We start from the raw sequence: 25,632 nt of genomic DNA on the forward strand, positions 1-25,632 counted from the left end.
TTGCCTCCCTACTTTTGTAAACCACCTTTTTTTGGACCATGTTATGGGAGCACTATCCAGTGGAAAGAACAACCTTCCTCTTGTTCCAGAAGGTGTATCCAGTTCCATCCTGAAGAAGCATATGACAAAGAAAACCAGAGAAAAAAACATATGCTCTGTTGCATCAATCAATCAAATTTGTCCACCAACCAAATATTCAGCATGTTAATCCTTCTGAAACATAAGGGACACAAGTGTTTCTGTCAGCTGTTTAGCCTGAGTGCATGAAGGCTGACTCTTTTGTGTGAAGTCCCAATGTTCTGAACCTTTTGTTGTTCTGTGTGAACTCCACAAGACCCTTCAGCATTATTTTGTATTTCTGGAGTAATTTTCTACTCCTCAACCTCCTTTCAGAATGGCCTGTAATACTATGTTTTTACTTAATTTATTATTTGTTTCTGTTTCTTGGCTGTGTCTATGTTTATTAAAGTGTGCCTCTTAATTAATTTTGCTGCCTTTGCAAACACTTCTCTAACATGTCTATTCTTCTGTCTGAAGTTCCATTTTTTCATGTTTCCTATATATCAATTTTCTTTAACTTGCTTTTAGGGCAAGATACTCTTGTTGTCATACAGGTAATTTTAGGGTTGTTGTCCAGTTTAAAATTCAGTGGCTTTCTTAGTCTGCATTGTGGGTTGTGGATAAAGTGAATACTGTGAGTGTTGGCCATATTGGACATGGTCTGATGGATAGGATAGCTCAGGTTAGGAGGTGATCTGGTCTATGCCTTGCTCAAAATTGTATTTTTGGTGTTCTCAGCATTTATGTATTTATTTTTTGCCCTGGAGTTTATTTTGGTTGGCAGGGAATGAATGGCAGCTATATTGTTTAACCTTCTCTACTCTGAACTTTGAAATTTTTATCTCAATTAAGCTTATTTTTTGTTAACTTGTAGATAAGTGGTGCCAAATTAAAATGCTTTGTAATTCTCTTGATATTAGTTAGATTATGAAGAATATTCAGACAAGATGCAAGTGTGGAATAAGATGCTGGAAAAATTTGGGGTTTTTTGTCACTGACAGTACATAGAGTCTGAGGGAAATTTCTCATGAGTTTTCTGGAAGAGTTCCTTGATAACGTTCTGCATTCATATGTTGCTTTTGTCACATTTGTATAAAAAGCCCATCTATTTCAATTTTTTTTGTATGCAAAAGTACCTAGTAAAAGAGGCAAAGGAGGAAGCATTGTCTGGAACATTTGCGGATTTCTTTCTTTCTTTTTCTGTTTGAAATTAAAATCTTAAAAAAAGAACCAAACAAAAATAAAACAAAGAAACAAATCCAACCAAAAAAACTCCTCAATGCTCCCCCTGAAGGACCAACAAACCACAGACAACAAAAAACCTCCAAAAAACAACACACTATTGGGCAGTATAACAGATTTTAGTCAATTATTATCTGTATAAAACAAGTACTGAACAAGATCGTTCAGTCAAACTAAATTCATTTTTACTACAGAAAATTTTTTTTTATGAATATGGCTTTTGAAGGACCTGTTTTAGGGCCCTGTAAAAATATATAAATGTGTTTATATAAATCTTATTTTATATTCCTGGGAAAAATGAAATGTAACAATGGAACTTTTAAGAATGATTAATCACCTGAAGTATTACGGTTTTCTTGAAAGCACTTTGAACCCTGTGTCCTTAAAAAGCCTTTTGTTGAATTGAAGAGAGATGATGATGGGTGCTGAGATCAAGGAAATAATTTAAATATTTTTGAAGTTATGTCAGATAACACATAATTCAAAATGATGTTTCAAATGTGACAGTATTTTGGTTAGTGTCAAGGCACTGGTTTAAGAAACAATATAGAGCTGTTCAGGTAAGTTTACATACACCTGTTGGACCACCCACGTTAAATATTTCAAATTACAATATTAGTTAGGTGTTGCTTTTTGTAAATTATTTTTGCTTGATAACGTAGCTATTTGTACTATTTGTGAAATGTCTTTAACTGTCTTTATAGTATGAAACCTTCAGAACAGAAGAAGAAGAGAGAATAAAAGCTAAGGGGCAAGACGTGAAATCATCAGTGTATTTCATGAAACAGACCATTAACAATGCTTGTGGAACAATTGGGCTAATTCATGCTATTGCAAACAACAGAGATAAAATGAACTTTGGTAAGTTTTTTTGGTTGGGTTTTTTGTTGGCTTTTCCCCTTTTTTCCTTAAAGGAAAGGGATACATTTTGTAGAGGAAGGATACGTTTTGTACTGTTTCCTCTGAATATAACCATTCATAAATTATGAACTCTGTTCAAAGTGCATTTCTACCTATAATTACAAAACCAGTATTTTATACTAATTCACAACTAAAGCACTTGAAACATTGCAAACTGCAGCAGGTAGCATTCCTCTTGCAGTCAGCCTCCAGGGTCTTTAAGATATAGTGTAATTCTATCTTCAAAACTTTTGTTGGATTCTGTAAGCTTTGAATGAAGTTGGAATTAAAACATGACACTAATCGTTTTTTGGTTTTTTTTAAGAAACTAATTCTTCACTGAAGAAATTCCTAGAAGATTCATTATCTATGACTCCTGAAGAGAGGGCCAAATATCTAGAAACTTATGAAGTTAGTATATGTTTTTACTTTTATTTAAAATGGTATAATAATTACTTGCATGAGCAGGTACTGTCCATAGGATTTGACTCAGTGAAGCACCTAAACAGTTTGGTTTTACAATGAGCTTGTGATCAGACAGTTGCTACAAAGAAAACTCTGCTTTGGTATTTTAGACTATTCCTTGCTGTCCATAGCTCAGTCAGCAGAATGGTTTTTGTCAATGTTCCTCATCCATATTAATTCACTGGCTTAGTTTAAAATTACTTTGAAATGCATGAGAAATGCGTGCATAATCTTCTTTTTTGTGCGTTCAGGATGCAGTTTAATGGTCAACTTAAGATGATTTGGTGCTATTGCTGAAAGGATGGTCCTTCTGCTTTCTCTTTTCATTTGTGCCTTCTAGTCATAGCTCCGTGGTTTTAGCAGTTGAGGCACACAAAAGGGCTGATTTGGCTGAAATATAATCTCCTTCCCCCAGGACCCCAGACAATGAGATGAGCTAGCTAGTAAAGTGGTTAGCCTCATCATTAGTGCTGTTCAAAAGGGTGTGACAGAAACATCTGGCCAGTGGTGAAAAGAGAACAGCATGGTTGCTCCTGATGGTAATGATGATCCTCTGTAAAAATGAAAACCTTGATGATTTCTAAATCTGAGTTCAATTTAAGCTTATTGTGAAGCCCCCAGGAATATGAGTGTTAACATGTAATTCAAGGAAGTAGTAACAAACAGAAACAGCATAGGTTTGATGACATTTTCTATAGAAATATACAAAATACCTGATCAGAACTTCTATCTAAATTATTTTGTCTGCTCAGGAAGTGATGGAAAACAAAAACACTTGCTTGTAGTGTTTTCTTTGTGTAAAAGTGCAATTTCAAACTGTCAGATATTTGATCTGAATTGATTGTAATGAAACTGAAATATTGGTCTTCCAAGATCCTTGGATGTGGAGATTATTTGTTTATTATCTTATTTATTTATTACAAGCACTGAACAAAAATAGTTACGTCTATGGCATTTGAGATAACAAAGAGCATAAGTAGATCTTAAAACATTGGAAGTATCTCATTTTAAGGTCTGATTGAAATATGTTTTAATTTTAGGCTATTCGTGTCACTCATGAATCCAGTGCCCATGAAGGTCAGACTGAGGTATTCATTTTTTAAAAAAGTCTTTGTTAATAAATACTTTGAGTTTAATATAATTGACATAAGAACAATAATATATTAAAGATTTACAGTGAAATTGAGATTATTGCTTGGTTTGCAATATTGTGTCATGAGTCCAAGATCAGGGCACAAAGTGGCATTGTTGGGGGGAGAACCAAAATTGAAGCTTGGGGTTTTATATTGGTTTGGTTTGGGGTTTTGTTGTTATTTGTTTGCATTCGGTTTTTTAGCTCTTATGTAACATGGAAGATCTTTTCAAGCTTCATTTCAGAGTAAAACAGACAGCAATACTATTTTTAATGAAAGTTAAGGTTTTGAAGTTCCAAATTTGTAGGAAAGACTGTAAGATCTGTAGTACATCACACAAATGGAACAAACATTTTATGAGAGTTTGAAAAGTTTTACTTCAGGAAAAAAAATAGTGCAATACTTGTTTTGCAATTGTCTGTGTGCTATTCGTATACAATACAAATTCAGATAAATTCTCACTAATGTGTATATTTATTAGCACTTATGCCCCAACAGATTGTGTGATATGGAAAGTAACCTAAAAGCTGACAAAAAACCCTTAAAATCAACATAAACTTGAACATTCAGCATTTTCCTGCTTCAGTTATATTAAGTCTATTTTCCATATTTCCTGTTCAGCTTTCAATATCTCTTCCACAGAAAAAAAAAAATTAGATTGTTGCTAACACTGCTTTGACAAAACCCTTCTATGTTGGGCTGTGACTCCAACGACTCATCCATTCTCTTTTTGTAGTACAGTAGGTGAGGTTTTGTTTCTCTTGTGCAGTGTCTTCTAGACAACGCAGGAGAAAGCAAAGCAGTTCTTTCTGCTCCCCCTTACCTTGTTGGGAAATGAAAATTAAGAGAATTGTTTTAACTATTTTTGTTTAGATAGTCAACTTCCATTGTGGTATTTTCTTTTAAAAACCACACCACTCTTGCTTCTTCTCTCTTCCTCTTAATTAATCAAGATTCAATATTTCAAGAAGAATCATCAGAACAAATTTGTATTTCTCTTCCTTTACTAAGTTAGACACTCAAATCTGGTCTGGTTTTTTAATAAATGAGTCTTTTCTAGATATTCTTTGCAAACACAGTGTGAGAGATAATTCCAACAAATTGATGAAGACAGAATCTTTTCCTAAGACCCTTGTAAAAGAGAAACTTCTTTAGTTGTTTTGATGTACTGTGACATTCATTCAGGGAATGGTCTGTCTGTGCAATCTTCTGGCAGATATTATGGAATGATTGGGAAAGAAAATGCAAAGGTGCTGTGCTTCTGAGAGTCTTCTTGAAGATTCAGGAAACATCTTAAGTGATGGTGGAGTCTCTTGATAAGGGACAGTTAACTTCTTGAACTGCTACTAATTAATTTGTTTCCTGATCAAGATAGCCACATTACAAAAGATTAATAATTGTGTGGAAAGATGAAGACTTTTTTTCATAATAGAAATTTACAAGATTTGTCTTAGCAATTATGTCTAAACACAAATATTAAATAGGTAGTTCCCTTGCCAAGTATTTATTATTAAATTTTGTATAACTGTATCTGGAAATAGTTCAATATGGATATTCTTTGGACTAGTAAAATAGATTTTTCCTATCTTTTTGTTTTCAAAGTTGGAATAGTACAAAGGCTGAATACATTTCCTAGGACCATTTTTTTGGAATAGTTCTAGTCCATCAAACAAGGAGGGAAGAAATAAACAAGTTGTCTTACTGCAATATCTAAAGTACTTAGAAATCCTGTCCTACCTACAGTAGTTAAACGGGCAGCAAGGCCTCTCCTGTTGTCTGTACCTGAGGAATTGTTTTACTTTAAAGTACTATTCTTTTTAAGCAAAACAAAATATGAAACATGAATATACTGAGAATTATAGTTAAGAGTTGGAATGAGTTAATCTCCTAGCCTTTTCCCTTCCACTGGTACATTTTAAATGTCACTGTATAGCTCTTCATGTAGTGGTTGAAGGGACTGATGAACAGCATGACCTTGAAGATGCTGAAGTTACCATATACAGGTCATATGAGGTTGTTGACTTGTCCTGTGGGGTAAGTTGGTGATTTCTTGCACCTTTGGATCAAGAAAGAAGAGAATCCCCTTCCTCCTGCATTACGCATCAAAATCTTTCCTTTGAGTAAAGTGGCTTATTTAGTTGCTTAATGATAGTACGTGCTGTAGCTTTGTGACCAGAAAGTTCTTTCTACATCTTCTACAGATTTAAAGATTATGAAAACATGCAAGCCTGCTTTTTCTTCGGATGATTAACTTGGCTTGCTTGCTTTGTTAGAATAGCCTGCTCTGTGGGTAGTTCTGTCCCTTAGATAGGTGTTGCATTCTAGTGTTCACTCAGATTCTTCTGAAAGTGTTCCTGAGGCTTAACTGTATTAGACAGAGTGACTTCCAAAAGTGGGATATATGGCTGATATGGTTAGGAAGCTTTGCAACTGCTTTCAAGATTCTTTTGTTTCCTTCTACCATGCAAAATGCAGCATAACACCACTGAGATAAAAGTAAAATTTTTGAAGGTTTAAAAATAGCACAGACTACAGACAGGTTCTCTTCTGATAATCCTGTTTGATTGGGGTTGTTTTAGTGGGTTCTGAAGTCTCAGATGTTTGAGGATTCAGCGTTTAACGCTTCTAAGTAAAGCCGTTATTTGTTGATTGGTTCTGACAAGTCTTGCTAAGTCTTCACAAGGTTTTTTTTAATAATCTCAGTGAGTACTTAGTTTTTACAATACGCTAATGGATTTTCTGGTTTTGTTTATGTTTCATGAATGTTTCAAACCTCAAAATAAAGCAAGTCTAGCTAGAAATAAAAATTAGAAGTAATAGAATACAGCGATGCTATCTTTGTAGTATCTGTGGATTCACTCATCTTGTCTGGTGAGTAGGATTTTTTTCTCTTTTAGGGTAATCTGTAATGAGATTTCTTTTTCCTAAATTCCATATGTTCTGAAGAAGAGTTCTCTTTGGGTAAAAAAACTACATTTGGCAAGATACTACTTGTATAACTTCAATCTTAATGGACCTCTAGATTCCAGTTCGTAATTGCTGGAAGAGAAGAGTTATGATGGTCAGTTTGTTTCTGGGATGTATCATCTTTGTGTGATCTATTCGGATGAAGTATTAAGATGAATCACTAAGCAACTGGATTGAAAGTGAAAGCTATAGAATGTTCTGCCTTGATGGGTGCTTTAACAAGCTTCCCAAGTTTGATATCTGTGATTAATTTGTCTGAAAAAAAATGGCTGTGTTTCTATCTGTTTTCTCTGACTTTCAGTGTTGCACTTAAAACATTTACAGACCATCTACAAACTGAATTAGAACTGGGTATCCTCTGGGGAGGTTTTTTGTATTGGTTTTTTAATGAAGTTTACTGAATTTTTATTAAACTACTTAAATATTTTCTTAAAAATAGAGATTTCTTTCTTTTTTCTTTCAAGGAGATTAAACTTTAAGAACTATTTTTGCTAATTCATTTCAAGTTTGCAAATTAAAGGGATTATAAATTTGGATTTACCCTTCAGGCCAGATTTTGGACCAGGTTCTGTGGCTCCATGTCTCACTTCATTGCTGTAGAGCAATAAGTGAAACAGTCTTATGGGTGCTTCTATGTGTAAAAAATGTAGGTCTGTTTAAAATTACTTTGGTAGCAAAGCAGTAAGATCTGGGAATGGTTCCACAGGAAAGTGTCATGTTGACTTCAAGGGTGGCTTGATTCTGATCATGTGTTCAGGTACCATAATGAGGGCAATTAATGTAAGACTCCTGTAACAGTCATTCTGTTTAACTTTATGCTACTGAAGCTTACACTTTCTCAAGTGACAGGTATCTCATATCCAGAGCTGCCAAAAAAAGGATCTAGGTGTTCACCATAAAGCCTCATAGATGCAGCTCACTCTTTTCTATGTGATGGCTCCTGAAAGGCAGGTATTGCTGAGACTAGAGCATGTGCCAGCGACCCAAGATCCTCTTTATTCTTCCATGAGTCTTCTGCTGAGCATATACTTCTGTTTATAATATCTAGGATGTCTGAAGATGTGAAAAATAGAACCTGTTTCTTTGGAGAACTGCACACACTTTTAAGCTGATCCTTATATTATTACTTTATGCTGAGCAGTGTTAGGGTTTTCCCATTTGTTTGTTTTGCTTCTTTTTTTTCTTCTTGTTCTTCCTATGCCTCCTTCAGTGGTTCATGAGCTGCTGAAACCCTGTACTGCCACATTGCTTAGCATTTCTGATACCCTCTTACAAAAATAGGAAAACACACCCCCCTTGAAAAATCGCAACCGTTCAAAAATATTAAAATGCTGTACAGTTTGTGGATCTGCATTAGCCATCTAATTAACTGTGATCAGTAATGACTAAGTTATTTGAGGGAGGAAAAGTAGCAATCTATGGAAGTGATCAGAGTTAGATTCATATCTATCTTTTTTTTTGTATTATTATCTTGGCTTCCTTTCAAAACAAAATAGTAACTATTTTCACATAACGGATCAGAAAATCTGAGGGGAAAATTTTTTTAAAATGGGAAAGCATGTTATTACACGAGAGTGACATCCAGGTCTAGAGTCTTTTGCAGAGCAAATAGCCTTTTGAATTTTGAGTTGGGAAAGAAATTTATTTTGTATTCTACCTGCTCATTTGCATTAATAATATAAAGTTATGGTATAGTTTCCTGTGAGAGCATAGGAAATGAGGAAAATGCAAATTGTTTAGCTCAGTTAAACAATGATATGCTATGATTGCTTGAGGGAAGTTATTCCAGGTAGAAGATATTATCTGTGCTGATTCCTGAAATAAAGGACCTTTTTAATATGTAAGTAGAAGATACTTTTGTTTTGCTGTCTTTCTACTGGCATCAATATCCAGTACTTTTGCAGCCGTGCTTCATTACAGCTTAATCCTACAGTAAGGAAAATGGCAAGCTTTGCCACATAAAGTTCTTTTTAAAAGATAAATTGGCTTTTAGTCAAGGAATTAGATCTGTAGGATAATTTGTATTCAATTTCTGCATTTCTAAAGGCTTTGACATGCTTAACTCTTGTTCAAGTGCTATTTTGGTAATAGTATCTGAAGTTTTAGCCAGCTGCATGTCTCTGTGCCTGTTGAAATCATTCTGGATTGTCAGATTACCTACAGTATCTTCTGTATTCCATGAGCTTCCCAAACAGTTTCCTGAAGGAGTTCATCCTTGTAGCCTTGTTGGAGCTAGTGCTGGCACAGAGATGTTACAGGCACACTCCTGGGCGGAGAGGAGAAAGTTTTGACAGGCTAGACTTACATCAGCTTTTGCTTCTGTGGACAACAAATACTCAAATAGTTGTGGTGTTAAGTAACTGGCAGGCTGTTTGTGCAACATCGGGGTATCACTAACTGCTGACAAATGGCTTTCCAGATCACTTTTTGTTGTAAAGTTTAAATGACAGAGTGAACTTCTTATTATGTTGTGCGGTACTTGCAGCATATGGAACCACTTTTTTGTTTAAGGTTAAAGTTTTTTTTGGACAGGGGAGTTTTAGCAAAGGTTATGCATTACTGCTTAGAAGAATGTGATTTGTGGTCTTTAAGAAGTTTACTTGTTTTGGTGTTGTTACAGCATGGCTCAAAATAATGTTTTAGTCAAGTAAATGAACACAAGTGGCATGGCCACTTGAAATAGCTGTGCTGGATATTGGTTAGGGACTAATAAGAGCTCTCGATTTTTAGGAGAAAATTAGGAGCTCTTATATTTGTGTATTTTCTCTCCTCTTCCTCAGAGGCTGTTAACAGTGTCCAGCTAAATGAAGTTTAACCTACAGTGTTTCAGTCATTAGTTGCTATGGAAGAGAGAAGAAAACAGAACTGCAGTATAAAATATGTCAACTATTAAGGGGAGCACAGAAAATACTGGCTTTGGTTCTGTAAATCCTCCTGTTTGGGAGTTTTGTTTTTTTTATTTTAGTACATTTTGTACATCTATTTACCAACTGAAAGCTTCAGCTACTGGAACTATAGAGCTAAATGAGGCTCAGAACTGAATGGACTGAGATGCTGCATCTGAGCTGCTACTTCAAATGGAAACAACATTCTTGCACCTCATTAGACCTTTATCAAAAATATTGATGGTAGAAAAATCAGCCTTTGAAAATCAAAACTAGTTTTGACAGAGAGTCAAAAGTCACGAATTAGAAGTCTCAGATGTTCACAAAATACTGAAATACTTGCACACATCAGTGTGTTTACTTATATACTTTGTGTTCACAAGTATGATCAGGAATATTTTTAACATGGATTGAAGTTGGCAGCTACTAAAAATGCTACCATAACTTGATTTCTTCCTTAAAACATAACTGCAAAGTGTAGTCTGTAAATTTGTTTAGTGTACCTTGAGAACTGTAATATTGCTTGGAATGCACTGAGTTAGACTTTGATCACAGTAACAGTTGTTAACGTTGGCAAGCACTAAGTAGAGTCAATGCACTCTGTGCCCAACTGCTATAAAACTTGAACTTTCAAAGATCTCTGGTTCCCTGTGACATATAAGATTTATTGTTAGAGAAGAAACATAAAGAGCTTCCCTTTTGCTCCTGCCAAGAGAGCAGGATTATGTAGTGGGATTTTTGTCTTAGATCACCCGTATTCCTCGATGTTTCTTCTAAATAATCCATAGTGTTCAAAAGAAACATTTGCATCTTGGGAGAATATAAAATTAATTATATAACTGTTTCTTAGATGATTTTTGTTTAGCTTAGCATTACAGAACAAGCATGTAATCTTTCTTGTAAAGGCAGTAAAGTTGCCTAAAAATGTTAGCTGTGGCTTTTTCTCTTTTGCAGTCTACACAGTAGAAGTGTAAAAATAAGCTTTCTAGAATCATGTGAAGTGTTTTGGAAATTGTACTTGATTAGTCTGTGACTCATTGCATTGCCATGTTATCTAACGTGTCAGTGTTTGAGACATGCATTAATCTAATTTCTATACTGAACAAATAACTAGTAAGGTATTAATATAGTATTGCTCTGAATTGTTATTCTGGATCTTACACTTAACTGTTACATCTGTATGAAGGAATTCTGATTTCTAGGATGAAACAAAACTATAGAGGATATTCGCACCCATAAAGCAACCCATGAATTTAAATGACAAGTTTATAAGAAATAAAAAACAAGTGAAAGTACCAAAATGTTTCTACAGTTTTGCATCCAACATCTCTACCAATCAATTGTCATAAGTTTGGTTTTGTTTTTCTTTTTTTTGCATCTCTCCAATCCATAATGCTTCCTGTGCTGTTCTTGCACTATCTGTGAGACAGCAAGCAGCAGGTTATAGCCATGTGTGACAGCCAGTGATGGTTGAACTCACACTCAGCCTCTTTCCCTCAGCCAAAAGGGAAACTGGTTTGGCCCTCTTTTTTTAATTTATCCAACAACTAATTTGGGGGGATAAAATTAGAAGAATTTACGTTTCTTAAGATTTGCAACATTTTACCAATATGGCTGAAGTTAGACAGAGAATTGATATTGCATCAACTAACTTTGCTCAAGGAAGCACTCCAAAAACGTAGTATTTGATGTGCAAAAATGCTGTTCAATTTATTAAAGGCAAAAAATCCTGTGGGGGAAAAGCTATTTGAAAAAAAAATCTAGTTAATTTAGCTTTTGCAGAATTCCTAATTTGAAATTCTCTTTTTTTGTAATTCCACTAATTTTTGATCACAGAAGTCGCCATTGTGATAATCTAGCTTGACTTTTGCCTAACATAGGCCATAGAACTTAAATTTAGGTCTTCAGGGAGAGATAAATTATCACTAATTTTGGAAAGATTTTTTGGGGGTACTGTGTTCTCACCATTTTTCTTGTCTTTACTCATATGTCTAACAAAGTAATACTCTTGGGATATTGTCCATTCTTAATCATGAATTGAACTGTCATGGAGAATACTGTAAATATTTTTATTTTTACTAGCTGAAGAAAGATTAATTATACTTACTGGTGCAGATGTTGATCACCTAACACATGTAGCCCAATTTGGTTTAAAAATTATAGTCTCTGCTTAAATACGTATTGATGCTGATAATTGTGGTGTTCACTAAATAAGTAGGTCTGTGAGGACTGGAGTTTATGACTAACTCCCTAAGAATTTGCATGTTGTACGGGCTTTTGTTGCATGTAAGGAAGTCCTAGTTAGGAACAAGGTTTTTCTTGCAGTTGAAATACTCATAATGCCTCCAGTTCATGTGACTTCTGTGGTGTATTGTTGGAGATGAGCTCATGAAGCATCTTCTGCCCTTGTGGAATTCTTCCTTTGTCAGGCTCCTCTGTCTGGCTGCTTATCTTGTTATAAAAACTTGAAGATAATGTCTCTCAAAATTTCACCACCACCACCACAACAGGCTTGAAATGCTGTTAAAAGATTTAAAATACTTGAGAAGTGATACATAGATTTTAATTTGTATATTAAAAAACCCACTAAGGATAATCACTCCTAAGGAAGAAAAACACTTAGTTTGAACTCTAATACAGACCCTTTAAAACATTGTGTTTCACTCAATAATGAGCAATTATTTAAGCAAAACAAAAAAATCTTCAGAAGGTGATGGGGAAAAATTGTAGATATTAAGAACACCCTCTCTGAATGTAATCTTAAAGCTGTAGTAACCATTATATTGCCCATTTGATTGGAAAAGTTGCACTTTTTGTTGTTGATTCAACCTTCTCCCATCTCTGCTCCAGAGTTTAGTGTATGGGAACTGTATAACAGTTTGCTGGGAGGAGTTACTGTGCTCTTATGGAACAATGCAACGGAGCAGATGCAGAACATGTGTCAGGGCCTCTGATCCCAGGGTTGTACCTATGAAACAATGACCAGGACTGAAATTATTGTATCTCCTTTTGTTTCCCAAGTTTCCAGTGATGCTGGTACGCAGTTAAAGCTAATTTGATCTCTGTCCCAGTACAACTGGCATTTCTTTCTACACAGTGACACAACCTCAAAATGGAGGAAAGAAAGCCCCAGTCCAGCATAGTTTGTCAGCTGATAGGCAGGGAAGCTTCCTAAGAGGAAAGTGGCATGGGCTTGAAGTTCCCCCTGAGAGGATACCCTGAACTTGAGCTCCCAGATAGATGAATTTTTGTAGCCACTAGCAAGTTAGTCAGTAATATATATTTCTTCTTAGAAAGAAATAGTCATGCAATACCAGATGCTGCTTTGTCCTGTCAGATCTTCAGTGCATTAGATATGAACTGAGATACTTTGCTGGATTGGGTTCCCCAAGCAAGATGAGCACACAGATCCCTGTTTCTAAAACCTGACAGGTTTGGGCATGGGCCAAGTCGTGAGCTTCTCGGCACTGTCAAACTTCTGCACTTTTAGGTTATGTGCAAAAGCACAGCTCTTAGTGCCTGACAAACTTTATACATGATTTCTTTTAGATCTTAGATTTAAGTGCCTCTAGGTTTTAATAACTGGTTATATATAGGAATGAGTTTTGGATTGGGGCAGATGGTAATTGCATGAACATTTTTTTGGACCTGCTCCATGAAGCTTTTAACTTCTTTATAATGTGTTGTTTGCATTACAAACAATAAACTTAATGTACTTACTGGTTTATATGACAGTAACATTCAATTCTATTTCAGGGCTTTTGTTTTACCACTTCAGATATTTGGCCTATTACAATTTTCAGCACAGGAATATGTTCCTGTGATCTTTTCGTCTTGTGAAGTTAGACTAATTCTCTCTTCTCTGCAGTTTCTAGCTGTTAATAAGTCTTGTTTGAATAGAGTCTCGAGTTATGATTTGTCTTTCATATTTTAAATTGTAAATTTAAATTGTATCCTTTATTTGAAAATGTATATTTAACATTAATTTCATAGTAATACTGACATGTAATTCTAATTTAATTTTTTTTTAATATTCGGTTGAAAACAACTTCAGTTCACATAGCTTAATTTGTGCTTATTATTAAAGCAATGCATAGAATTTTCTGGCTATTGCAGCCTTGTTAACTAGCCATTATCCAGTATTAACTGCTTTTCCAGAATTCCTGTATACCATTTCTGAAAATTTGACTCTTAGAAATGCAAAAGTATATTTTAAATGGAGAGGAAATTTCTCTTTTTTTTAGTTGATTTCACTAGAGGACTCACTAGTGCAGGAAGTAAAGGACAAAAAGATTCAATGAATGGAATTTAAAATTAGGAGAAATACTCACTAGAAATATTAAAATATTAATTGCCCTAAACTTCATTCTATGCTATAAATTCAGTTTTGAAAACCTACAGTCTTTTCTGGTCTTGTTACATTCCAGCAAGGGGCATTTTTAATATATTCACATTATTTTAGCAATATTGTCCAGAAAATAAATAAGTACTATCAATAAGAATGGTGAAATTGTAGAATTGTGGTAGAAGTGGTAACAAAAGTAAAAAAGGGTTTATGAAAAAAATCTTTCAATATTCTGGTCTTCCCTGTACTGTTAAACAAATCTTAAATTTGGTATTGTTCAAAGTCTTCTAAATGGTTTTACAGTAATTACACAGGAGTGCTAAATGATAGAAAATTTTTTGGAGCAAAAGTATACAGTTTAACAGCTTCCACTCAATGGAATGTATCAAAGCCAGAGTAAGTTCAAACTCTTAGCAAGGTTTTTTGGTTTCATTTTAACTCTTTCTCAGTAAACAGGTATTACTATATTGCAGATTCTTGGAAGACTTACCAATCTTGTCTGTAAGCTGGCAGCAGCTTACAAAATTGTACAATTTACTGTGGTGTCTTGCCTTTTATCATGAACTGTCTAGTTAGCAAAGCTCTTAAATTTCTACCCTACAGCAGGTTCTTCCTTCCAGAAGGAGGTCTGTGGGCTGTGAGGGCTTCTAGAAGCAGTGTTTTATCAGTCATCTTTTGAAATTTCCTTAGGCATACTGAGAATAAATTGTTTTTAAAGCCATCTGATATGTAATCTAAATGTAAAATGTCTCAGATCAGTTCTTCAAGTGAAGAACATGGAAAAAAAGATCAGTAGTAGAGAGAAATTGTAATAGCCATTAAGCTCTTGTAAGTTTCTCTTGTAGAAGTATAAAAGTATTGTCATTGCTAAATTCCTCTTGATTCATGTAGTTGCATTTTTGGCTTGGAAGTTTTCTGGTTTTGTCTTCTTTCATGAGGAGCTGCTGATATGTAGGGGTGGATCAGAATGCTTAAAATTCCAAAAACCCAAACTGTGACAAACCTGGGGAAAACTATGTTCTCTGGACAGGTTATGAGACTTGGTAACACTCCATGTTTATCTTGGAGCTCTACAGTTTCTACTGTAGTTGATACTTGCTCTTCATGACGAATTCCTAACCCTGTCTTTGTTCTTTAAGGTCAGCAATGTGGGAGCAGAAAGAACCAATTCATTGTCCCATTCTTAATAGGAAAAAGAAAAAAAACCAAAACCCTAAGATTAGTTGCTTCAAATATAATAAATAATACAAAGAAAGTAAATAGTTTTGACTGGCACTTATGCATTGATTAATGAGTGAACATATTTTCTTTTTTGGAGAAGCTATCTAATGCTTGGTTTTCACAGCCCCTACTACAGTCATTCTATTGAATGCATAATTTGGGGTATACCTTAAGGAACTGCAGTTTCTATGCTGCCTGCATAACTTTAATGGATTTGCAAGCAGCTGGCAGGTCTCAGTGCAGATAAGTCAGGTATCACTGATGAGTATGTTTGCTAGCAGGTCTCTGCAGGGATTGGTTCTAAGATCTCTAGTGTACGTCTATACTGTTAAACAATGTGGAAGACAATAACGAGCTGACCTAATTGCAGCCTTCCGAGTACGTGAAGGGAGCCTACAAGAAAGCTGGAGAGAGACTATTTACAAGAGATGTAGTGACAGGACAAGGGGGAATGGCTTCAGGCTGAAAGAGAGTAGGTTTAGATTAGATATTAGGAAGCAGTTCTTTACTGTGAGGGAGATGAGGCACTGGAATAGGTTGCCCAGAGAAGTTGTGGATGACTGATCCCTGGAAGTGTTCAAGGCCAGGTTGGATGAGCAACCTGGTCTAGTGAAAGGTGTCCCTGCCCATGGCAGGGGATTGGAACTAGATGATCTTTAAAGTCCTCTCCAACCCAAACCATCCTATGATTCTATGATTAAAATACACCCAAAAACATACAGGCAGTGTAAAAAGATCAAGATATAATAAAGCACCAGACATCAACACAGGACAATCTGGACTGCCCTTTAGATTAGCTTCCAAGAAAGGAGTAATCTTCTGAGGACAAATAAAAGCTGTGTAATTAACACAAAAGATAAACTTTATTTCTTGACAGAAGGTGAGGAGGTCATCTAAAGATGACATTGGGAAAGTAATAGTGGATCATGATACGCTAAAGGTGAGCTCCGTATTTGACATCGTGGCCAGATGAACTAATGTAATCCATTTTTCCATGTTCATGTGATCATTAAGAAGGACTAGAAAGGTTGCCTTTGTATTTAGCACAAATGTATTTAGTAAACTGTGTGAATATGTTACTTACTGTCTCTAGCTATAGATAGGATTGATGGAATATTTTATGGGTTTCCCTTTCCCCATCCACGACGTGGGGGAGCCCAGCTCTAGTTCCCTCTCCGTCTGAAGAACCATTTCCGACGTCTTGTGGGACGGGGAAGGGGAACTCCAGAAACAGGGTTTTTCAGGCCCCGAGCCTGGAGGGGAGAGGTGCCCTCCCCTCCCCCCACCACCCACGTGGCTCCATGGCAGGCACAGAGACAGCACACCGGGCGTGGAGAGGAGGCAAGAGAGAGTTTATTGTTGGGAAGGGGTTTATAAGGCTTTTAGGAAGGTCAAAGGGGACCAATCACAAGTTCAGGGTCACACAAAAGAAACCATCAGGTAAAGGGTCAACAGCCAATAGGAAGGGGTTTAACAAAGGACCAATGGGACGCCTCAGGACACCTTTCCAGGACACTCCTGCATGGGAGATAACAATTGCTGTGGGGGGTGTTGGGAAGAAGAAACATGTGTTTGCAAAGGGACCACAAAGAGCCATTTTAAGACATGTTTAAACAAGTTTCTCATCAGGTATAGTGCTACAATATTTTATTCTGGGTTTTTTTCAGTAGTAATAAAATTGTTAAGCTTGAATGTTTTTGTTTTGTGAGTATGTCTGATTGAAACAAAACTTGAACTTATTTGGTCCTGTGACCTGTGTGGGACAGAAGATCAAAACTAAATCATCACAATGGTCCTTTCTGATCTTATTTATTTACTATAACTTTGTCAGTTGGAGCTGAGAGTCATTTTTAATACTTCTGTGGTCTTTCTTCTAATAGTAACAATTTGAATGGTTTAACATAGTCCTACTGCTTCCACGGATACTAAAGGGATCCTGAGTGTTAATGGCAATACTGCCACTGGCCTGCTATTTTAGAAGAATAGGTGAAAAACTTAGGAAGTTGCATACCTCACCACGGTAAGCTTCCCTTTTCCTTTGCTTTCCTTTTATGTTAGACGTGGAACAGTAAAGAAACTCTGGGCTCTGTTACAATAGTTATTTGATTCATTTTAAATCCCAGAGTAGCACAACCTAGTTTTCCCAAATTACCAAAGAATTGTTGCTCACAGCTTTTGTAGCTGTTGACAAAACTGATTCATTCTCTGTTTTCAACTGTTCCTTCCATGAGATGATAATTATATCCCTTCCCTCCTCACTTTCCAACAGTCTGTCTCTTGAATGAGTCAGTTAACTTGTATTCGTATTATAAAGTTCCCTGGGTGTGAATAACCTCTAGCGTATCTGATTATAAACTTGATATTTGGACGATGTCTTTGCTTGTTCTCAGTGTTCCTTTGTCTTCTCGTTCAAATTCAACACACTCTTGATTATTATCTGTGTGATTTGAGCAGTTAAAGGACAGTATACTAAATAGCGGACATTTTTGCAGCTGCCTTTTTAGGGATGTTGCTTCAAGTTTAAGTGGGCTAAGTATGTTCTTTTTTAATGTTTATGTAGTCGTCATCGTCCTCGCTGTCTTCACCACCATCCTCATCGCAGCCTCAGGTTAGCCACAGCAGAACGAAGGCTTCTCCATTGTGTCACTCTGCATCCCTCTCCTGGGCCAAACGTAATCATGTAGGTCCTGCAAAGGCTACCAGTCCATCAGTCCGTCTTCGTCGTTGGCGGCCCTTGATACGCCTTCCATCTGTTGGGCTTCATTCTGTTGTAAGTGTAGTCCATCTTCAGTCTTTTCTTACTTTGACACGACTGGCCTTCTGCCATGTAACTTCGGTCTTCAAGGCATCATTTTTTGTTGGGGTCTTTTCTCAACCATTCTTAGGATTTCTTTCTTCCTGTTTTTTTTTTTTCCCCCTTTCCCCCATGTCGGACAGCAAAAGTACATCATTTCATGCTTTGCTGTCCAGGTATTTTTGATTCAATACACATGCCAGATCATTTTCAAAGCATAGAGGAAGCCTGCCTTTCATAAAGTGGCTTTTTTTTTTTTTTTTAACCATAGGCTCCACATCCAGCCTCTTCTTTTCACCTCATCTTCATGGCCTTTCATTTGGATGTGCTAAACCAAGGGGCTTCTAATTCTTTGTCACGTGATATGATTTCTTCTGTGTTTGAGACCTGGTTAAAGTTCTCTTATGCTAAACCTAGTCTCCTTTTCTTTCATTAAGTCTTGCTTAATGCTCCCTGGGTATTTCAGTAAAGATAAAATGTTTACTGTAATCCCAAGGGGCTGGTTACTTTCTCAGTTGACATCTGTTTCTTTATCCAGTTTGTAGGCATACATTCTGGTTTAAGATGAAGACATTCTAATCAAAAAAGCTTGTCATCAAATGCTTATACTTTTTTTCTTCTTCACTCACAGACCACAAATGTATCTTGAAAATCTGGAAAAAAAATTACGTGCACGGAATAACCAATATGTCTAAACTGTCCTATGACCACCAACAGAAACACCGAACTGAAAGGGTCATTTTGTTGTATTTCATCCTGCTTTTAAGGAGTGATCACACTTTCAGTGCGCACATATATAAAAAAAATCTTGATACTTAGAAGTGAATGGTCTTAAATACAAAACTGGGACATGATTTTGTTTTTATCATTCTTTGATAATGACCACATTTCACCTGTTTTACTAGAAATTCTTCATTGAGGTATATGGATCTTTTACTGAGGTGAAATAACTATTTCTGACGGTGGTCCATTTTCTTTTTCATTCATTCCACATGTGGAAATTCTTAATGTTTTACTGCTATTAAAAATTAGTGTCAAATGCTTCCATTTCTTTATAGATTTTATATTTTTATCCTGATAAATATCTTAGGATGAGACCTCTTCCCAGACTCCTTTCTCTTCATGCAAATGATAATTACTATTATGAAGTACCAAGCTCTCTTGTAATATTCAGAAGTATGGAACATTCTTGATGTTATCATTTAGAGCTAGTTAAATACCTTGAGATTTGAGGAACCGTGGAGTTAAGCACAGAGTTAAGTTCTGTCCAACTCATGCTTCTTCCTCCCCCATTTAATATTTATTTCATTGACATTGACAAACATCTGACATTTTACCTGGGGATTTTGTTGTTTAGCAAAGCGTGGAAAATTCTATGACATATTTCTATAATTTGAAACTGGATTCTTTTATGAATTTGACTTTTATAAGCTTGTTGTTAACAAAAGACTTTTTGATAAAGACTTGAGCTTGAGTGTGCCTGCCTAGAATGAAAGCATTAATTGACCATGAGTTTACTTCAACAATAAATAAATGATGACTTATCTAAAGATGGATGTCACAGCATAACCTGTAGTGATTATAGCAGAGAACAAGTAGAGAGTTTTAATTACTTCAGAAAATGTCTAATTCAACTCCTCATCCATTGGCAGTGAGCATTTGCTTTAAAAATGTTTTTAAAAAATTATAAAGTAAATAGCCTTCAATACAATTGTATTAGGCAAAACAGAAGCTTTCCACTGAAAAGTTTTAAAATATTACTCCTTAAATCCCCTGAGACCCTGTCTTCATCTGACAGATTAAAATTGTAAGGCCTATATGTAAAGATTTATCACTGAATACTATATAGTTTGGTATCTGTTGGTAACTACATTGCTCTCATCTTTACACTTTTGTATAACATGCCTTTCCAAGAAAATTTAAGAACACACAACTTAGATGTAAATTAGTTTAATATGCGAGAAACCAGACAGCATTTTTGGCAATAAAGCTGCCTCAGGTGGCTTGATAAAATTTGAATGACAAGGTAGTATTTATTGTCCTATCAACAAATATTATTAGTACAGCTCTGATCATTCTGCTAGATGTACAAAGAGGCTGAATTGGTCTCAGTGTTGTATTAGACCAACCTATGAGAAATATATGGGCATTCTAATATTGCTTTTATTGAGAAATCTGTGCTCTTCAAGGGGGAGAGGGAAAACCATGCTGTATATTGTGTTTAAAATAGAGTTGAACTTTCTCATAGTTCTAAATACATTTCTACTACTAAAACACTGACAGATAGGCAGTAGATTGTTTCAAAATTTAGAGCGAAAGTCTTAATGCTAGGAGACTCTCTTTATGCTCCTTAAATAAAAGCACTTTCCCTACTTGAAAACTTTCCTTGACTTCAGTGGCGGTTGAGCTTGGATACAGGTGCCCACCAGGCTGCTTTATCACTCCCCTTCTCAGCAGGCCAGGGCGGAGAGAAAATAAGATGGAAAAAAAATTCATGTCAAGATAAAGTCAGTTTAATAAAGCAAAAGCTTCACATGAAAGCAAAGGAAAACAAAAGGTTTATTCTCTACTTCCCATCAGCAGGCAATGTCCAGCCACTTCCTGGGAAGCAGGGCTTTAGTATGCATAGTAGTTGGTCAGGAAGACAAATATCATAGAAACGAATGCCTGCCCCCCTTTTCCTTCTCCTTTCTGTTAGCTGTTATTGCTGAGCAGATGTCAGATAGCAGGGAATATCCCTTTGGTCAGTTTGGGTCAGCTGTCCCGGCTATGTCCCCTCCTAAGATCTTGCCCACCCCCAGACTGCTGATGGGGGATTAGAGAGACAGTGTTGACACTGTGCCAGCACTGCTCAGCAGTAGCCAAAGCACAGGTGTGTTTACCAACACCTTTCCAGCTACCAATGCAGAGCACAGCACTGTGAGGGCTGCTGTGGGGAAAATTAACTCCATCTCAGCCAGACCCAATATGCCTTTTTTAGAGTAGGTCTCCAGATGAATTAAGAATATACAATAGGAGGAAAAAAATCGAAAACACTGTCCTAAAATGTTCTATACAAATCTGATAAATTGCAGAAGTGGCGAATTTTTAAGCTCATGTAACAACTTGCTTCATTAGTAATGTTGACTTTTCCTGAATCCTTGTCATTTTCTCTTGTTTTTTCCAGCTTATCTGTTCTTTTAGTATCTTTGCTTGCCTTTCATTTTGCTGCCTTTTATATTCAAGCTAATTTCCTAATTCTGTGAATCTTTTCTACACTTTTCAAATTTGAAAACATGCTCTTTGTTTTTTCACATTTACTTTCTAAATCAGACTGAAGTTTCTGTTCTTTAAAGAGAAAAAACCAGGAAATACCTATTTAGAGCAGCATTCTGCTGAATACTTCCTCTTGCTTATGGATCTAAAATGTGTTTGTGTAAGTATTCTGTATCCAGATACTCTGATCCTTGATAGAACCTGTCTATGAATTTCACCTTCTTGCTTGACGTCCTCCCATTCAAAACCAGACACTACTAGTCCAGTAGCTTGGAATTGTACCTCACCTGACACTTGCATATTCTAGCTGTGGTTGGTGACATGGAGGTAATAAGCTCGAGACAACTTGTCTACCATGGCAGCAGACCAGAAAAATACTAAGGCAAAGGAACTTCTTTTCCATTTTTGTGCCAACACTCAAGACAGTCCCTCAGCACCTTTCTCACAGAAATTCTTACTCATTATTCTGGGCAAGGGATACTTTGAGCTGTGCATGTTCAACTGTGAAACTCCAGAGCATTTCAAAACTATAAACTCACTGCAATATATTGAGCATGAATAGAGGTGTCACTGTTTCGTAAGAATGAGCCAGAAATAATCTTGCTAAAACTTGTGATCATCATTCCAGTGGTCTTTGTTTTAATTGCAGTACTTCAACCAAGATTCAAATGCCTTTCACAGTCTTAGACGATATATTTGCCCAAGCATGTTCCATGCCGCAAAATGGAAAATACAGGCACCTAATCTACCCAACAGCAATTGCATCACTTTTTCCATCTAAACCATACGTTGTGTAAACTTCATTTTTGGATATGTTTTTTTTTTTGGTTCTTGTAACTCCTTGTCAGTGAAGTTGTATATTTAAACTCCCAAGGTTTTCCTTCTCTTAGACTGCAATTACTTTTGTCATGATTTTTCAGTTGGATGTATCTGAAATTTTTTATTCCTCACGGTTCTGCAAAATTGTCTTTTCCATATCAGTCTTTAGTGCTCTTCTTCCAGAACCCAACAGATTCCTGATGCCATTTTCTTGACTTAACACAAGTGGTGGTTTTTTCCTTTCCCAGTCACTACTTGTATTGCAAAGCATTCTACCAAACTGGTTTGTGAGGCTTCTTGCTTCGTGCCTTTCTCTCCAAAGCAAGTGTAAGGAAATAGTAAAAATACAAGATTTAGTTGGAAGAAGTTCCTGAAATCTGTCATGTAACATTGAATCTGCTTTTATAGAGTGGTCTTTCATGAATTTTAAGCAGGATGTGGTGAGGCTTGTTCAGTAGATCCCTGAGAGGAAGACAATTTTTTTTTTCCAATTGTGAGTTTGTCCCAGAAATGCAGCTTTAGGGAAAAGAAACTGGTTACACATCAAATTTTATAAACAGTTTTGGTTTAACTTAGCAACATTTGAAGAACAAAGGATTTCGAATGTATGAAAATTGAATATTTTCTTTTAGATTGGGATAATGGTCTAAGTGCATTACCGATATAAGTTTGAAGAATTATACTTCATTGGACAGGTTGATATGATTAAGCAAACAGTGATATGGGGTGTACCATTGAGTTTCTGAAGTTTAGTGCAACAACTGGAAAGAAGACTGTTTTAGTTCATGAGGAGAGTTTCATGCAGTAGTGAAAAGTAAAATTAAAGGAATTTCTCAGTACAAGAAGGAGTAGGAAGGATTATTGTTTATATAGTAAAAACTTCGAAATGTATCATTGTAATTACCAATTTGAAATTGCTAGTGAAGAACAGAGGAAGGAATGTAGATGTTCTGTTTCAATAGCATCAACTAACGAGTATTGACCTGAGACAAGTCAATTAAAATTGACTTCTCACAGCAGTCAGCAATTGTTTATTATTTAATTTGAATGTATAGGTTAGCAGAGAAGGCAGTCAAATCCTCTGAAAAGCTGGGACTCGGTCATTTAAGTGCTTTTAATGTGGTATACAAAATTAGAAGGCATGACAGCCTTGGCTGTCACTTTTGTATGTGAGGCTGGGTATTCATGAAGATATGCTCTCATATTTTCATTGAGCATTACCTCAGTTACTTGAATAAAAATTACAGTTGAGATGATGTTCTCAGAACCATCACTTTGAGTGCTAAACTTTCTGTATTTTTCTCCTTTAAATCACTTTCAGGGCTTCTGGTCTTTATTTTTCAGGATGGATTTTCTTTTGAAGAAGTAAATTGGAAAAGTGATGTCTACTAACCCATACTACCAAAACTTATTTCTTATACTAAGGTTGCAACCATAACAAAAGTTTCTGTAAGCTGTCCAAGATGCTGGTATTTGTCCTCTTTCTGTCTTTTCTGGATGGGAAAAAAAATATGAATTTTCTTCACTGTGTGCTACGGCACTTCAGAAGACTTGAAAAATGAGTCTTGAATCCCACAGGTTAGTTCCAAATCATGATTAGACAATCATCTTATTTAGACTCCTGTGTCTTTCTCTTTCTTTGTGGTTTATATATACATGTGGTCCTTCAAATCTGCTGTCTCCTTTTGCACACTGAGTGGACTTCTAAGTGAAAAAATCCAGAGGAACAGGTCATTGCAACAGTTGACTGATGTTTGTGTTACTGAGGTCTTTGACAAGAAGAACAGTCAAGAGAAGATCGTCTAGCTGTTCTAAAAAATACTATGTAGTGATAAACGCGCAGGCAGACTTCTTAAAGATATGATCTCTTGTTCTCTTAAGCACTCACACAGACAGTTTTTATTAGAAACTTGAAAACTTGGCCAAAGGTGTAGCTTTTCAAGGAGACCATAAAAGACATCTCCCTGGAGCTGACATTCCCTCTTTTTTCCATTCCTTTGAAATTTAAAATCTTCTGGTTCAAGTGTTAGGATTTCCAGAGCCTCCCAGTGAAGTAAAAATTGGCCTGACTAGGCTTCTTTTTGTGTGGGAGGTGTGTGTGTTTGTGTGAACATGCACACATATGTTTAGTTTTTTATCTCTAAGGAGGGGAGAGGTGTGGGGATTTTGAATCAGATTGATCACATTAGGAAAGTTTAATCCAGTTACTTGTTTGCCTAAGTTATAAGCAACAGATTTTTATAAAATAAAGTTTTAGGTCATCATGACTGTTCAGGCCCTCTATGCTTATGATTATGCAAATAATTCTCTGTCAAAAGTACTGAAATCCTAATTTTTCAAGAAATGTAAAAGATCTACTTTACTACCATCTAGACTAGATGAAAAGAAATCACAAGGGAAGGAAAATGCCTACATTAGAACATATGGTAGAAACTTTAATGATGGCATGGTACTTTCATTCTCTTTCTGAGGCTGGGGAATTAAAAATGTAAAAACACATTTCTCACGGGTTGTGTCAGTCGCAAAATGAAAGCATGTTATTTAGATTAGTCATGTACAAAAACTCAGCAGGATTCTATAGGATTCTGTCTCTAAACTCTATGAAAAGTTAATCATGCTTTTTTTTGATGGCTTCCCTGTCTGTCTTCTTTCTGTATACAGGCTCAACATTCCAAGCATGCCAATTGTGTCTCTCTATAGAAAGGGTGTTTATTAGAATTTGACAGAGAACCTACCCTCAAAATGGTCAAAGGGGCAACTATATCTTGACCTAAATGTGATCAAAATCAAATCCTAACATGTCAAAGTCCTTTGAAATAGCGATACTTTGTGCTCTTCTACTTCATGTCACTTTGAGCCCAGGTAGAGTACGTTCAGCTTTTAAATGCTAAGCCATTTCCTCCCTAAAGTGAGACTAACTGGGATGGTCTTCCCCTAACCCTGAAATTCCTTAAGCCTAGATTTCTGAGTTGGTAGGTTTAATGGATAAGTGAACATCTGTGAATTCATATGCCTATGAAGGGAATTAGATGACAATGTGGGATTTTACAAGGATGCTCAGCTTTGCCTGTCTGCACATTTTTGTAGCACCACAGTTTAGATGTCTTTAAAAAGTTGGTTGATCAGTGGGAGTAACAACAAGATTCCATTGGTTGTTAGCTACTGTCTTGTGTGGTTTTCAGGAAGTTAGAAAACCTGTGGTCCTTTGAAGTTTGCAACTGGGGTATCCAAGTTCTTGTTTTTCCTAAGCCCTGGCTCTATTTGGCCTTTGTAAAACAAAATTATCAAAGGCCATTTCACTTAGACTGCTTGGAGTTCTGGTGGGAAGGTCCTCTTGTCCCTTTGATAGCTACCTCATCTTCAGTGGCTGGAATGTTCTTTCTCCATTTTAGGCTCTCTGAAGCAGTGATGAAACAGGGTATTTGGGCCTTTCACACTTCAGCTGGTCATGGAGGTAACTCTCAAATGAGAGTGAGGGGAGATTGTGTGGGTTTTTGTTTTATTTTTTATTTTTCTCTCATTTAGAGCTTGCTACGTAGAAATTCT

General features: G+C 36.1%; 1 protein-coding gene across 2 annotated transcripts in view; it reads left to right on the forward strand.

The window, feature by feature from the left end:
• The window catches only part of UCHL3 (ubiquitin C-terminal hydrolase L3), a 41,916-nt gene that overhangs the window by 10,253 nt on the left and 6,031 nt on the right, over positions 1-25,632 (forward strand). For both annotated transcript variants that reach the window (XM_027713553.2, XM_027713554.2), the window contains 3 exons: positions 2,007-2,163; positions 2,528-2,613; positions 3,708-3,755. In XM_027713553.2, the coding sequence (XP_027569354.1) occupies positions 2,007-2,163; positions 2,528-2,613; positions 3,708-3,755 (291 nt within the window). The remainder of the gene's footprint in view (positions 1-2,006; positions 2,164-2,527; positions 2,614-3,707; positions 3,756-25,632) is intronic.

The sequence above is a fragment of the Pipra filicauda genome, unplaced genomic scaffold (genome assembly GCF_003945595.2).
Source record: "Pipra filicauda isolate LSUMZ 115617 unplaced genomic scaffold, ASM394559v2 scaffold39_size4671491_pilon, whole genome shotgun sequence".
NCBI lineage: Eukaryota > Metazoa > Chordata > Aves > Passeriformes > Pipridae > Pipra > Pipra filicauda.